At 40.6% G+C, this 17398-nt stretch overlaps 1 protein-coding gene across 5 annotated transcripts in view; it reads right to left on the bottom strand.

The window, feature by feature from the left end:
* Positions 1-17398, bottom strand: part of SPIN1 (spindlin 1) — a 53813-nt gene that overhangs the window by 16931 nt on the left and 19484 nt on the right. For all 5 annotated transcript variants that reach the window (XM_069879928.1, XM_069879930.1, XM_069879933.1 and 2 more), the window contains exon 2: positions 10683-10900. In XM_069879928.1, the coding sequence (XP_069736029.1) occupies positions 10683-10734 (52 nt within the window). In that variant the 5' untranslated portion in view covers positions 10735-10900. The remainder of the gene's footprint in view (positions 1-10682; positions 10901-17398) is intronic.

Below are 17398 nucleotides of genomic sequence, written 5' to 3'. Positions count from 1 at the left end.
GCTTGGTCTGTAACAGACTCCCATCACAAAATCTGCCTTCATTTGGGCTCCTCTGATTTTAACCCAGAGGCACTCAATCTCCTCATCACCGTAATCAAGCTCGAGGGTATCAAAGTCCTCTCTTACACAGAGGGCTACCCTGCCTCCTCTCCTATCCTTCCTGTCCTGCCTGAAGAGTTTGTACCCCACCACAGCTGCACTCCAGTTATATGAGTCGTCCCACCACATTTCTGTGATGGCAATGACATCATAGCCTCCTTGCCCTATGACAGCTTCCAGTTCCTCCTTCTTATTCCCCATGCTGCGTGCATTGGTGTAAACGCACTTCAGCTGGGCTGCCGAACCTTCAACCCTCATAGAGGGAATACAGGTTATTCCCAATTGTCTGGTCGTTGGAGAAGCTAATGCCAGAGTGCCGGTTTCCTCCTTACCATCATCAGGTGTAATCACCCCCACTTGCTCTGTGGTGATGTACTGGTGGTCCTCACCAGCACACCATCTCCGAGTCACTGGTACCCCACTTCCAGGCTCACTCCCATCTAGCCTGGTCTCATCCCCCTCTCCCTTCACATCTAGTTTAAAGCTCCGTTAATGAGCCCAGCTAGATTTTTAGCAAGGGCTTTAGCCCCACTAGGAGACACGCATGTCCCATCCCTAGTAAGAAAGCCTGGGGGTGCGTGGGCCACCCCGTGATCAAAGAAACCAAATACCCTCACCTCACAACAGGCTTGGAGCCAGACATTAATCAATTTCTTCTTTTTGACTTCTTGCTCCTCTGTATTTAGCCTTGGAATGGAGCTAAATACTATTTGAGCCCCACAGCCCTTCATCATTCTCCCTAGAGCCCTGAAGTCTCCCCTAATGGCTTTGGGCTTTCTGTTCTCTATGTCGTCACTACCAATCTGGAATACTATCAGAGGATAATAGCTCGCAGTTTGCAGGTGGGTGGTGTTCAGGCACACCAGCTCCAGCAGGCTGCTGAGTTAGTGTGAGGGCACTGCTCCATTGGTCTATCTCCCTCTCACATTCCCTGATAGTCCTCAGCTTCTTTACCTCCTCCCTTAGCTTCTCCACCATACAAAGGAGTTCCCCCACATGAGCACACCCTCCACAAGTGGAGCCAGGACCAGAGGCACGAGCTGGTGTGGGAGGGGGCCACTGCCTGCAGCCCAGGGTCTGGGTAGCTGCATGCACCCACTGTGGCTCTGTCTGGGTGGCAGCATCCATTCTGTCTGCTGCAGCACCTGGTGCGCTTTAATCTTCTGATGGGTGGCCACCATGGTCCTTGGTGTCTTCTGCTAGTCTCTAGCCCCTCTCTGTGCCCTGCCTGCTCGACCTGCCACTCAAACTGCCCCGTGACAATAATGTGCCCTGCACCTCTTCGTCCTGCTCCCAAGGGGCCATTTAAATCTCCCACAGTAGCCGCCGGCACTGCCTCCTCCCGTCAGGCCCCACGGGACCAGTGTTTGCTGGCTGTTAGGAGCTCCGCTCCCACCTGGGTGTTTCTGGGATTTTCCCGGCTCAGGGAAGCTCCCCACCGCCTTTGTTTGATGTAACTGCTAAAGTTACAGGTATTGTTTATAAAAAATAGTAATGAAAATATAAGCAATTGTAGCTTTATACATCAGGAAACTAGTTCCACACTTGAAGATCATTTACTACATGGTGCACACACTTCTATCTGTTTAACAGTAGCATGTGAAAAAACATTTCCCTAACAGAACCTTCACCGAAGTCCAGAGATTGCATGAAAAGACAGTATGTTCGAACAGCCACAGGCATTACTTGTAAAAACATAAAAAGTATGCTGAATAGCTCCTGTCACACAGAAGAATAGCTATGGATCCCAAAGCAATTCTTTATTACCTCTTCCTTGCAAAGTATCATTTGACTCATGACAAGATAAGGTATTTCTTTGAAGCAGCTAATGAAAGGTAGTCTTTGAATTGCTGCAAAAATGATGCCTTTGAAGTGGTAGAGCCCATTATAATCAATTCACACACGCATAACAATATTTCAAAATGCTGTTCAGCTTTTTTTTTCCTCATAGGAATTAAACAATTAATTGGAAATTCTAAAATTATTCGTTGTGCGTGGATATTTTCAATCCTGTATATTTTGGGTTTTCTGCATGATTAAAGGAAGAAGTAAAGCTACTACAAAATAAAAGAGACACAGAACTTGTCTTTTCATGGTAAGAAATCAGCTCTGCAGAAGACTCTTCTTTCCCAATTTAGAATTGCCAGAGCTTGTAGGGTTTCTTTACTGAAACGCTTATTTGTAAATGCACGTCATAGTAATGCCTATGTTGTATTGTTATGTCTTGATGACTTAAACATTCTGAGAGAAAACAGATTTTTTTAAATTAACTTTTAACACAGACATATTGCTGATCATCTTCACCTGATGACTGCAGAACTTACCAAAGCAGTAATCTGGATCATGTAAATTCTCCCAAAACCTCCAATACTATCTAAACAGCTTAGGATAGAAGCTTAACTAGCATTAACCATTCTCTGACAAGTGCACAGTTAGAAGCAGAAGGGCATTTAAAAAACCCCAAACATTTCAAGAACAGTATCTTCATAGAAATCTTTGAAAAGAAAATAAATAAATAAATAGAAAAGTCTGTGCACTAAGTGTTTTGGGGTCAAGCAGTCTGGTCACAAGTGACAAGTCTTCAAAGATATTAATACTGATTAGAGAACAATAAAGATGAGTTACTACATTCTATAGCATAAATGCTATTGACCAAATGGGTTATATTTCAGAATGTTCTGTGGGAAGAGAAGTAATCCCACAGGAATTATTCTGTATCTGCAGGCCATTTCAGGGACTTGAAGAAATAAGTCAACATGCTTATTCACATCTAGTATTGCCCAACCTCAAACTAAGTGTCTGGGGAAGGAAGAGAGCCCTTTTAATTGAAGGACAGAGATAAAATGAATTCCTACTCTGCCAGAAGATTTCACTGCAATCCTAGGCAAGTCACATCTAGGAATAGGACCTCTTTTCTTAGTACAGTACAGTACTGAAACAATTTATACTTGTTTTTAAATGCAAAAAAACCTACAAAACCTTCTGAATGACTTAAAAAGTCTCTTAGTTCCTTTTGTTTTCTAAGAAACTGCTTTATTTTCAAACCACTCAGTAAGAACATTACAATTGTTCCCGGCCATCAGGCAGTTTGGTGGTATTCTGTACCTCTGGGAAATAACTACTAATAAGGACTCTAGAGGACTATACCTTTTACGTACACAATATTAAAGAGCTGATCACTAGGCAAGAAAGGCCAATTATTAGTGTAAAAACAAAGCTACTCAACCTTTTTTACAAGCAATTATACTATATGATGGAAATTTTACAAAAATCTGTATTCTCCTATAACAGAGACAGACATACACTGATTAGAGACAGGTATACCACCATGCATAGGCAACGCTGGTTGATCTACTGAAACTATATCCTGGAAAGTGACTGTGCATTTTTGACAAACTCACAGAAGACGCAACCGTGTACCCAACTACTGTGAAAAAAACAAAAAGTCTAGCTTTCCTTCTTTTCTCTATCTTCAATTCTGCCCCCTGTTTCTCAGGATGGAACTATAAGGTATGTTTTCCAATACTGACAGATTTTGGAAACCTAGATATTTTAAGCAAATGTGCCTTTTACTTTACACATACTTTACAGCAAATAAATACTTTTCATTTGTGGTTAGACAGGATAGATATAGCTGTTTTTGTAGCCTGTACATGATCCAAAAGTCTCATAGAATCTCACAGTTTTTATGATTTTACATTAACAACAAATTAAATATGAAGCGTTTAAGCTATTTCCATGCTTTAGTCACATCTTCTAATCAGGAGGGAGAATGAATAATAGAGTATACTAATGCTGTATTACCTACTCCCAGATGTCAGCAATTTTATAGGCAAAATTTAACTCATATTCCACTTCCAAGTATGCAGCTGTTCTGAAATACGTTCTGAAACATGTTTTGAAAAAAAATTGTTCATGTAATTTCTTGGAAGTGATGACAATCTTTTTAGAAGAAGGTAATCAATGTCAAAATAAAATACTCGCATCAATAACGCTGTAAAGCACAGCAAAACCTGTTTAAAAGTTACTCGTTCGCGTATAAGACTTCCTTTTATAGCTGTTCTAGTGAATAACAGAATCATCTAGTCCAATCCCACTGCTGGGGAAGGGACCTTCCACTAGATCAGGTTGCCCAAAGTCCCATCAAACCTGACCTCGAACATTTCCAGTGATGGGGCATGCACTTAGGGAAACCTGTTCCAGTGTCTTACCATCCTCACTGCAAAAAATATCTTCCATATATTCAAACTATATCTACTCTTTTTCTGTTTAAAACTATTATCCCTTATCCTGGTAAAAGGCCTCGGTAAAATGCCTTTCTCTAGCTTTCTTATAAGCCACCCTTATAAACTGAAAAGCTCTTCAGCCTGGTAGCAGAGCTGAAAGAGGAAGTAAAGAGGCTAGGGAGCATTGGGAAGTGTGAGCTAGAGATAGACTGATGGAACCACACCCTGAGCTCCAGGATACAGGAGCAGACTCAGACACAGGAAAAAGTCCAGGATCAAAGGATGTGGTATCTTTCCCCCAACAGGCTGTAGGCAAGGCCTCAGAAGGAAGTAGTGAGTGGAGGAGTACACCAATGGGGCAGAAAACCAACCCTCTCCTTGCCCACACCTCCTCAGGTGTCTTTCCACAACAGATCTGAGGCTCTCGATGTGGAGGATAGACCAGAAGAAAATGTGGGGGATGATGCACCTACATCAGAGCAAGGGCAAGACTGCAATGGCACACAGGCCATATTACCACAACTGCCACGAGGACAGACAGGAGAGTCATAGTTGCAGGAGACAATCTGCTGAGGGGGACAAAGGGTCTAATATGTCGAGCAGACCCCACTCACAGATAAGTCTGCTGCATCCCAGGTGCCTGGGTAAGGGACGTCACCAGGAAACTTCCCAAACTAGTGAGGCCTTCAGACTACTACCCACTACTGCTGCTCCGTGTGGTAGGAGATGAAGCTGTACTATGAAGCCCAAGGAGGATTAAAAGAGATTTTAGGGCCTCAGGATGGCTAGTGAGGGAATTTGGGGCCCAAGTGACTTTTTCTTCCCTCCTTCCAGTTACAGGTGATGACATCACAAAACTCAGAGGGGTCAAATCAATCAATACATGGCTCCATGGCTGGTGTAACTGCAACAACTTTGGGTTTTTTTGACAATGGGATGGCCTACATGGCACTAGGATTACAAGTAGATGGGAGCCACCTTTCTCAAGGAGGGAGAAGGGTCTTTGCCCAGGAGCTTGCAGGGCTCATAGACAGGGCTTTAAACTATATGTGGAGGGCAAGGGGATAATAACAGACCTGCCTATGACAAGTGCTGGGAGGACAGATGCCAGGGAGGATACTTCTCCAAAACACCTTATAGATAATAAAGGGTCCACTGGGAAGCTGATGCGACCGGCAGCTCTGCTGAAGTGCCCCTATACAAATGCACAAAGCTTGGGTAACAAGCATAAGGAGCCGGAAGCCACCAAGCAACTAGAAAGCTATGATCTTGTTGCCATCACGGAAACTTGGTGGGATGAATCCCATGACTGGAATGTGGCTACCGTGGCTAAAGGTTGTTCAGAAGGGTCATACCAGGAAGGATGGGTGGAGGCATTGCCCTCTATCTCAGGAAAGGGACAGAATGTGAAGAGCTGTCATTGAAGAGTAGCCATGAACAGGTTGAAAGCTTGTGGGTCAGAACAAAAGACAGAAGAAGCAGTGGGAACCTTGTGGTTGGTTTATACTACAGGCCACCTGATCAAGGAACAACAACCGATGAAGCCTTCTTCGGCCAGCTACAGGAGGCTTCACGCTCACAAGCCCTCATCCTACTCAGTGACTTCAACCACTATGACACATGCATGGCAAGCTGTAGGCAATCCAGGAGAATACTAGAGTGCATTGAAGATAATTTCTTAGTCCAGCTAATAGGGACTCCACCAGAGGGGATGCAGTACTGGACCTTATGGTCACTAATACAAGTGGACTCACCAGTGACACGAGGATTGGAGGCAGCCTGGGCTGGTGGAAGTTCAAGGTCCAGAGGGATATTGGACAGGCAAGGAGTATAGTAAGGACCTTGAATTTCAGAAAAGCAGACTTCCAGGTCTTCAAGGAGTTACGCGGTAGGATGCCCTGGGACATGGTCCTCAGGGACAAGGGAGCAGAACAGAGCTTGAAAATATTTAAGGATGCTTTTCATAAAGTGCAAGAGCACTCACTCTCCAGATGTAGAAAATCAGGCAGGAAAGAGAAGAGACCAGCGTTGCTGAGTCGATACCTGCTGGTTAAATTAAAGAAGAAGAGGGAACTGCACAGGCAGTGTAAGCAGAGACAGGTAACCTGGGACGAGTATAAGGACACTGCCCAGTTGTGTAGGGATGAAGTTAGGAAGGCCATGGCACAGGTGGAGCTGCACTTGGCAAGGGAAGTGAAGACCAACAAACAGGGCTTCTACAGGTACATCAATCACAAGAGGAAGGTTAAAGAGAACATAACCCCACTCATGGTTGAAAATGGTGATCACATATCAACAGACAAGGAGATGGCTGAGATACTTAAGAACATTTTTGCCTTAGTCTTCATTGATAACCGCTTTCCTCACCCCTCCTGGGTCATGGGACAGCAAGATGGTAACCAGGGTGGTAAGCCCCCTCCCACTGTAGAGGAGTTTGTGAACACTTGAGGAACTTGAACACATATAAGTCTACGGGACCTGATGGGATACATCCCAAAGTCCTGAGGGAACTGGCAGATGTGGTTGCCAAGCCACTCTCCATGATATTTGAAAAGTCAGGGCAATCGGGCGAAGTCCCTGGTGACTAAAGAAAGGTAATGTTGTATCTCTATTTAAAGGGTAGAAAAGATGACCCTGGGAAGCCCTGACCTGTCAGCCTCACCTCGATGCCTGGGAAGATCGTGAAACAGACCCTCCTAGAAGACATGGTTAAGCACGTGGAGGACATGGAGGCGATTAATGGCAGCCAGCATGGCCTCACCAGGGGCAAATCCTCTATGACCAACTTAGTGGCTTTCTACGATGGGGTAACCGCAGCAGTGGACACTGGTAAACCAATGGATGTGATCTATCTGAACTTCTGTAAAGCCTTTGACACAGTCCCCCATAACATCCTTCTCTCTAAATTGGAGAGATATGGATTTGTTGGGTGGATGGTTTGGTGGATAAGAAACTGGTTGTATGGTCACATTCAGAGAATAGTGGTCAATGGCTCAAAGTTCAGATGGAGAGACGTGACAAGTGGTGTCCCTCAGGGGTCCATACTGGGACCAGCGCTGTTTAATACATTCATCAATACATAGACAGTGAGATTAAGTGCACTCGCAGCAAGTTTGCAGATGACATCAAACTGAGTGGTATAACTGCCACACGAGAGGGACAGGATGCTATCCAGATGGACCTGGACAAGCTGGAGAAGTGGGCCTGTGAGAACCTCATGAGATTCAACAAAGCCAAGTGCAAGGTCCTACACCTGGGTCAGGGCAATCCCCAATTTCAATACAGGATGGGGCATGTGTCATGATGGAGAGCAGCCCTACGGAGAACGACTTGAGGGTGTGGATTGGTAAGAACCTTGACATGAGCCTGCAATGCATGCTTGCAGCCTAGAGAGCCAACCATATCTCTGGCTGCATCAAAGGAAGCATGGCCAGCAGGTCAAGGTAGTTGATTCTGTCCCTCTATTACTTTCTTGTGAGGCCTCATCTGGAGTGTTGTATCCAGTTCTGGAACCCTCAATATAAGAAGGATATGGAACTGTTGGAATGGGTCCAGAGGAGGGCTATAATGATGATCAGAGGACTGCAACACCTTCCATATGAGAACAGGCTGAGAGAGTTGGGGTTGTTCAGCCTGGAGCAGAGAAGGCTCCAAGGAGATCTTATAGGAACCTTCCAGTACCTGGAAGGGGATGCAGGAAAGCTGGAGAGGGACTGTTTACAAAGGCTTGTAGTGATAGGATTAGAGGCAATGTGTATAAACTGGAGACAGGCAGATTTAGACTAGACATAAGGAAGAATTTCTTCACCATAAGGGTGGTGAGGCACTGGCACAGGTTGCCCAGGAAAGTTGTGGCTGCCCCATCCCTGGAGGTGTTCAAGGCCAGGCTGGATGAGACCTTGGGCAGCCTGGTCTAGTGGGATGCATCCCTGCCCATGGCAGGGGGATTGGAACTAGATAATTTAAGGTCCCTTGACCACACTTCTTTTTATGGATCCCAAGATATAACTGCTGGTTAATATTGAATCAACTGCTCCTCACAGCCTGATACAATCTGCAAGCCTGCTGAGTATGCACTCGATCCCACTGTTACGGCATTTATGAAAATACTAAACAGTACTGGTCCCAGTACAGACCTGTGAAGGACATCACTCATTACTGGTTTCCAGCTGCAGACTGAGCTGTTGACTGCAACTCTTCACACGTAGCCACCCAGCCTATTCCTTATCCATAAAACAGTCCATCCATCAGACCTGTATCTCTCCAATTATATACATAATAAATATCACCCACCCCCCGTTATTGTCATTACTAGTTATTTCAAATAAAGTAACCATCAAGTTCAATAATCACTTAACTAGGGTAAATCCTTAACATTTCCAAATAAGACAAAAAACCCCAAATATAAGCCAAAACATCAGCATGACATCTTCAAAAGTTTTGTAAAAGTTCACAAGGATTACTAACCTGTAGATAATCCAAATGTATAAAACACTTCTGCAACTACAGGACTAAAAGTTGCTCTTCCCTACCAAATAAACTTTTAACATAAAACTAAGGAAGAATATCTCGTTACTCATTATGTAACCAAATTCTCCTAAAACCAAAAGTTGTCACCTAAACCACTGTCACTTTACCTAGTTGCACTTCTGATAGCTTTCTCTACCACGGACCCTTTTTAAGAAATAAAAAAAAACCCATACAACTAACTCACAACAATATTAAATCATACCACAACTTGCAAGGCCTTCCTTCCAACCATCAAAATAATTTTATAAACCCTGATGAACACAATTACTTCTTCTCCAAAGAAGAATTTGAGCACTATAACTACTGCTGTGATACACAAATGTTCTGTCTCTCTTGTTCAGTAGCTGCTTTTAAAAGTTCCGTGCCCAGTCTTCACTGAAGCGTGGGCTACAGTCTCCTAATGACTTCATCCTACTGCATATCTGCAGTCAAGAAATAAACAGCAAACAACTCCATAATATGCATACAATCTCCAGACATGGATAAATAACCTGAAAGAATGAACACTCTTAGAGTTGCAAGAATTTACTGATACCCTTAATTGCCTTGTAAGATGTAGCTGTCTTAGGTCAAGAGATAATGTGAAGGAGTCAATATAAAGCCAAAATTTTAACGGTTGCACATGGGTATTAAAGAGCAAAAAAGGCATGTCTGAATTCTCTGAACTTTGGCACAGTGCCCAGTTAATGCTTAGAAGTCAACAATACTGAAGTTAAATACCAGGTCAAGCAGCTCTCCTTTCTTTTCTCTCACAAATAAAATTCTACTCCCACAGGTATTCTGCTAGTGTTAAGGGGAATTTGATGGAATGAAAACTCACTGAACCAAACATTTTCAACTTTGCACTCTTCGAAAAGAGCAGATATTTCAAACGAGTGACAGCAAATTAGTTTCCTAACAGAAAAAAAGAGCATATACAAAAGAAAATTTGCGTTACCAAAATAAGTTCAACTAAAAACCAAATAATCTAATAGAAGAATGAGCAACATTCACACGCAACCTTTTCATCTTCAAAATGCTGGTAGGTAGGATTCCTACCTTGCAAGCAATAACTTACAGTCCGCTGACCCTAGCCCACGCACAATGCAGTCAGAGCATAGTCGAGCTTAATTTATACAGGATCAAGTACTAACCTACCGAACAATTCTTCATTGGTTAGTTGATGCTTTTTTTGCATCATTGCTGATAATCCCATCTATGAAGCACACAAGACTGACTGAGATAAATTAGTGTTTCAAGCTGCAAAACTTCCAATGTCTAACTAGTAATAAGAGGATGAATGCTTACTCTTATTTTGCATTTCTGTGAATAAAAAATTGCTTTTAAGTACTTTGACAAATCTATCTCAGTTTATGAAGTACACATAGTAAGAACGGTATTTGAATTTTTTAGTGCCTTTAAGTGATTCTTTTACAATTACTAGCTGGTCAACTCCAACAGAACCAGAGTCCTACTTTAAGTTTTAAATATATGGTGAACAAATTTCTGTTTATGTTCCAGCACTTCTACGATGGACTACGGAAGTTCTTCCGTCACTACAATCTCACAAGAAAATTGATTTTGTTCCTTTTCAGAATTCTATATAACTTATAGTTCTAAAAAAACTCCTTTATTATGTAAACACTTCCTTATGTATGTCTGTATTGCTAAATTAAATTTACGTATGCTGCTTGAGTTCATCAGCTTTTATAACATAAGTAAACATTCCTTAAAGATAGGAATGATAACACCTTCATAAAACCATTATCTTATTAAAAAAAAAAATCTGTGAAGTAAGAACACTTTTTACCCACTAAAACCAAACAAAACCACCCAGAAAAACCTCACCTGCATCAGCTCGGGAGCGCTGACCTGGTGATTTTCCAAATGGGGTCTTCATTCATCTGTGTTTAAGTGAGCAGCAAAGCTGCTGGACTAGGGTGAAAATCCAGTTCTTCTACACTCCCAGGATATCTTCTTATTCTTGAAATAATATAGCTACTTATTAATCCAGCATTCAATCATGAATTTGTTCTTGTAGAAGATGCACTTTCAACTACAGTACTCTGAAAAACAAAACAGTAAAGTATAAATAGTTTAATTTGAGACTTAGCTAAGATAAGCATTAAATGACTTAGTCAAAATAAAAATATTTTGTTTCACTTTAATTGTTTTCATATTCAACAGAAGTTCCTTCCTATTCTGTCACTCTGAAAATGTTCAGCGAACAGAGGGCACACAAGCAAGAACAACAGCTCTAGTATTTGTTCTACTGTACTATTCCCTCATTCACTATCAAGTTCCGTATCACACTGAAGTCAACTACATAAAGTAAGGAAAGCTTCTTAGATACCACCAAGCTTTATACAGGGAAGAATGAAAACTAGCTTAGAAGAAACGACCACATTCACTGGACATGAAGCACATATCAATAATTTCCATTTATTAGAACACTTTCACACCCACAAAGCAGAGTAACTTCGCCTCACAGAAATTAAACACAGACATTGAATAGCTGGAGAATATCCAGAGAAGGGTGATGAAACTGGGAAAAGGGCTGGAGAACAAGTTTCATAGGAGTCAGCTAAGGGAACTGACATTGTTTAGTCTGCAGGAGGCTGAGGGGTGACCATATTGCCCTCTACAGCTACCTGAAAGGAGATGGCAGCAAGGTGGGTGCTGGTCTCTTCTCCCAAGAATGATGTGATAGGATGAGAGGAAACAGCCTCAAGTTTCACCAGAGGAGGTTTATATTGGATATTAGGAAAAATGTATTTACTTGAAGAGTGGTGAAGCATTGGAACAGGCTGCACAGGGAAGTGGTAGAGTCACCATCCTTAGAGGTGTTCGAAAAACGTGTACATGTGGTACTTCAGGACATGATTTAGTAGACAAGTTGTTATTGTGTTGATGGTTGGACTTTTTGACCTTAGAGGTCTTTTCCAACCTTAATGATTCTATGAAAAAGGTACCAAAATACTGCTTCCACTGCAATCATTCCTCAAGCCACCAATTTGTTGAGCAAGCCATTGGTTCATAGAAGATCTGCAGAAGTTTTTTGGCCATTTTCTACACCCAAACTAATCAGATTTCCAAAACATTTAATTATCACATTCTTCTAGATGAAGAAGATAAATGAGGACAACTTTAAATTTTAAAGTCCTTTCCAAAATTAAATTACAATAACTTAAAATCACCTGACAACTTGGTTAACCTGCTTCAGACTAACATTTTTGGAAAGGAAACATTTACCCAGATTAACACATTACTTTAGAGCTGCATACAGATTAGTTGAAAGGTCAGATCATCCTTTTAGCCTCCACTACTTAAGAATTGTCATTGCTATAATCATGGTCCCTGTAAGCTCTTCATCAGCACTGGTCTTCTCTCTTTTACTTCAGTTTTGGAACCCACTATCAATTTTCATACGGGACTTAAAAACAGACGAATGCACTTAACTAGTGACCCAGCTGGGGGAAAAAGGATACCTTGCGCTCATGCCTTACCAAATAAAGGAACATACAAATACATGCCCTGATGTATGGTGAAACTGTTATGCCTAAAAGCACTACTATATCTAACCATACTTGCCTAATCTTCCATGAACTGCACCCATTAACTTCTAGGAACACTACAGCAACAGAGAGGAATACTCCTTGGACAAACACAGCAACAGAGGAACCAACATTCAGTCATTCGCAGCTTTTAAAGACCCATACTATGTTTGAAGGTGCTAATTTATACATTCACAGTCAGGGATGTCTAAGAATTTGTGAAATCAAAGGTAAAATTTAATTTAGAGGAAATCAGTAATTTTTCTGCATTTCACCTCTTCCTGAAATCTACTAGCGTATACACAGCAATGTGAACGATACCAGAGAAACAACAGAAAACTTTTAAAAAGCACCTGAAGATGCAATAGAAAGCCGTTAGCTTGCTTAACCACTTTTCCAGAATACAGCACTAGAGCTTTTTCAAAAATTAAGAATTATTTTATTATGGATTAAAATACATTAGCACAGAAGCATCACCATTTATAAGAAGAAATTCTGGATTCAGAGCACTTTGTGATACATACTTTGTGATATACTACCATATTCCATCTCACAGGCACAGCATAAGTATACAACAGAAATAAAATTTGTCCTCCAAGCATGCTGCTATTAGTTGAAAATCAACTGTAATCTAGTATTACATTTTTCTACTTTAAAAAAAAAACCCAAACCAACCTCCTTCCAACCCCCCCAAAACGATGAAATAAACAACCTCCCCACCAAAACATCACAAATTGTAAAAATTCTTCAGGTTTAGAAACTAACATAGGCTTTTGCAGCAAGCCGGTAGCCTTTCAATCAAGAAATTGTAAATATTTCCTAATACCTGTACGTATTACATATTCCCCCCCTCAAGACTTATAATTCATGGTGAAAATACGAAGTACTGTGTAGATATTTTTATTTCACTGGTTTTTTTTAAGTAGCGATATGTTTATAAAGATGATTACATCATCACAACAGTTGGTTCTCCACCAGTTAACTTTTTTTAATGGTACGTTCCAAATCATTACTATACTACAAACCTGAAGTCATACCTCTGAAAAGTAAAAAAAAAACCAATCCCGTAATCTTTTAAAGTCACAATTCATTTGCTCGCACTCGAAGTCTTTCACTGCTCCCTCTGAACCTAAGGATAAAAGGTTACTGAAGCAAAAACCTGACTCGACAGCTGAAACTGATCTTATAGAAACTAAGCCAGTAACTGTCATCAATTCAAAACCTCACTGAACATTTTTGCTGAAAGCAAGAGGAACTTGAGGTTTTTCCAAAACTAGCATTCCGAATTCAATTTTCATTTCAGTTTCACACTGACAGTTCTGAATATATTAATCAGAGATAAAAATCTGTATTTTCCAAATAAACTGCTGTACTTCGAGAAGATCTTGACTTCTAAAGCGTCATTTGCTTATCCAAAAATAAAACAATCCCCATAACTTAGCATTCTTAAATATGTTGAATGACAAAACACACATTTCATGCCAGCAAGCAAATACCTTAAGCTCTTAATACAGAAAATTACCAAGAGAAAAACTCAAAAATGCAAGAATTTATTCTATTACAAGTCTAAGAATTTCATGTTCCATGTAAAATAGGAAAGTTTTTAACATTCTTCTGAAAGAAGAATTCTTCTTTCTACATTCTTCTGAATGTAGAAACTCATTGTTTTGCTGGACATAAAATTACTTATGAAACAATGTTTTAAGGTAAATTCTGTCGATAGTAGCAGATATAGCAGAAATAACTCAAGTTTTTTGCAACATTGACTCATCCAAAATAAGTTATGCTAGCCTTCAAAGACTCACAGTAACTTTCAGAGGAGAAAAGTGCCACTGCCTACTAGTTAGGCACTGATTTCCCAGACACCTGACAGTACAGGTCACCAGAGTGCAGCTGCAGGTTACACTTACAAGACAAGTATCCTTCTGTACTACAAAGGCAAGGGGTATAAACTGGATTGTGGCAGATTTAGACTAGATATTAGGAAGAATTTCTTCACCATGAGAGTGGCAAGGCACTGGCACAGGTTGCCCCAGGAGGCCGCAGATGCCCCATCCCTGGAGGTGTTCAAGACCAGGTTAGATGGGGCCTTGGGCAGCCTGGTCTAGTGGGACGTGTCCTTGTCCATGGCAGGGGGGTTGGAACTGGATGATCTTTAAGGTCGCTTCCAACCCAAACTATTCTATGGTAGTATGACTTGTCATCAGTTGCAACTACTCGCTAGTCAGGGTGTTTTTATATGGTTTAACAAACCTTTGTAGATCACTGCACAGTACTAAAGAAACAATGTGGAAATCAGATGACTACTTTGTCCAACAGTGTTCTAATTACTGTAATGCATTTCACAGAAGGCCAAGTGTTGGACTAAAAATGCAAGCCCTATAAACTGTCAATCATACCCGTTTTAGTAAGAATAGCACAACTGTACTATCAGAGTAGGGAGAAAGACACAACATTAAGACAGAAAAAAAAAAAGCTGGGTAAAAAATTATTTTTGCAGTATAAAGGCAGAAGGAGGAAAACCCAGCATGCATACAGACTGCAGCTTTCACACTGAACTAGCTTAACTCCTCTAAAGATGATTGTTTAAAAACACTGACGTGTTTTTGTATGAGCTTTTAGTTCCACAGAAACGTGTTACCACCCAAACTAAGTCTCTAGATCAACTTTCATGCTTGTTTTTCCATCAAACTGCGCACATTTCACTGCAATACACAACCCAATGTTGTTTACCGTATTCTAGCAAAAGCTTCATGACCCTACTATCCATGGAAGAGAGATGTTAGCACGAAAGAGCAGTTATGATAATTAATGCTAGAGTGCTTCACTCCTAAATAACTTGCATCTAAAATTTTAGCATCATGAACACAGAAGAAAACACTATCAGAATATTTGCTGAGGCATTGCTTTCAAGGCGGAAGTCCGCAAGGACAGGGAGGGTACCCGTTGCTTGTACCTCTTAGACACAGAACTGCAAAGACAGATTAGACAGCCTTCGATGCTAGCTGCAGGCTCTGTTCCCATGTACAGAGCTACCAAGCTACAAGTTTATCAGAACACATTCAAATGGTAACTCTAAGATTGCATTCAAAATTCTTATACCAAAAAACCACAACCAATAAAAACAACCAGAAAGTTGTTCAAAGTACAATTTCCAATGTTTCCAATATGCTTCCTACCCATGCCAGTTTTTCTTCTCCTGAATTAGCAAAACGTAGCCGCTATTAGACAACAGCAGAATTTGTTTTTCATTTCCACTGCATACTCTTTATAACATACATCATTAAAGAAGCCTGTCTCACTTAGTTCAATGTAGCATTTGAGAACTCATATTTTTACAACAGTCGTAATTTGAAGTAAACTCCAACAGTGTATAATTTAACCATTTTGTAAAGGCAGTAGTAAAAATTTAATTAGACCCAGTATTATAAAACAGTACTTCAAACAAACTTGCTTGTTTGGGTTTCTTTTCGGGTTTTTTGTTGGTTTTTCTTTTTTTTTTTTTTTTTTGAAATTCAGGGACCAACCTGTCATCCGAGCCTTGCAAGATTGACTTCCAGAACTCCCACACTACAGTTCTAAAGTGTAAAAAAAGCACCACTAAAGAGAGCAAGATAGCACAAGATTCTCAGCCCCCATGTCAAAATTTCTGATTTTTTTAAAAAAAGTTACATCTTAAATACTAAAGAGATGTTATTTCCTCCAAAAGCTTGTTATTTTTAGCCTTGTTTGCTTTACCCTTCTTTCATGTATACTGTGAGAGATTCAAGGTACAGAAGTTAAAGTGTTCATGTCTTCATTACAGCACCCACCCTTCAACAGCCTGGAACAAAAAACCCCACAAATTGGACTTCTCACTTTCTATGGAAACACACTAAATGAAAAATCAAAACCCAGTGTAATCACATTTGACACTACCATCCTGGGCAACTGCTCTAAATTACAGGAAGAGCACATTGTATCCCATTTGGGCATATTTTGCTGGCATCTGTTCCTTGAAAAGCCCTGGATTACTGGGAGAAAGCTCAATTTCAGGAAGTTAATCCTGAACACCTACCAGGAAGGGTTAAAAAAAATATAAAATATATTAAAATATATAAAATCCATAAGTAAAAAAAAAGAAAAAAAACCCAGACAAAATGTTAAACTTCCCAAATCTTTTCCAGCCACAAAAAGCAGTTTGGGGATCTGACTAGCGCCACATCAGTGAAACTGGTTAAAGTTTAGCTGTCTAGAAATTACGAACTGAAGGGAGGCAGTCCATCCAGATACTAAGAGCTACTTTAAAAAAAAAAAAATTTAGGTATCTAGACTTGAACCCCTACTTTTCAGAAATATACCAAGGCAGCATTTTCCCAACTGCTTCTAAATCCTACTACAATCAGAGGGTTATTTCAGACTTTCAGGTCAACTACAAATTATGATGATGACACCTCATTCTCACCTGTCTTGGTACTTTATACAAGTCCTCAGTATACAGTATAAACTTCATATCCAACACGAATGTGAGATTCTGACCTTGGAAAGCAGCACTTTCTACAAGTGGCATACCATAAACATAGTTAACGTGATTCTCCATAAAATGTACTACATTTACACATAATGAAGATTTTACTCAGTGGGTCACAAACGGAAGCAAAGAGTAAACAGTAAACTATCCAAAATAAAGTGCCTGTCAATGACTCAACTAGCAGGTCAGCTGTGAGTCTGGCACAGCCTAATACCTATCTGAAAAATAGCTATCTGAACACCTGTACAACGAAAGCACAGAAGAACCTCAGAAATATTCCAATTTACCTTCTTTTTTAAAAATCTAGATTAAAGCTATTACAGATAGTTAAGAGCAGCACTTAACCACAATAGCAGCCAAAAACTAAGCACATACACTGTAGTGCAGCTTCTGTGCCCTTCATATTATTTCTTTCCCTGTTTCTTTCTCAGTTTCATCCCACAAAACATCATATAATCTTTATCTGCTTGCACAACAGCATCATTTTCATCTGCTATTTG

Source organism: Phaenicophaeus curvirostris, chromosome Z, assembly GCF_032191515.1.
Source record: "Phaenicophaeus curvirostris isolate KB17595 chromosome Z, BPBGC_Pcur_1.0, whole genome shotgun sequence".
Taxonomy (NCBI): domain Eukaryota; kingdom Metazoa; phylum Chordata; class Aves; order Cuculiformes; family Cuculidae; genus Phaenicophaeus; species Phaenicophaeus curvirostris.
Note: the sequence above shows the minus strand (reverse complement) of the source record. Positions and strands in the feature narration are given on the sequence as shown.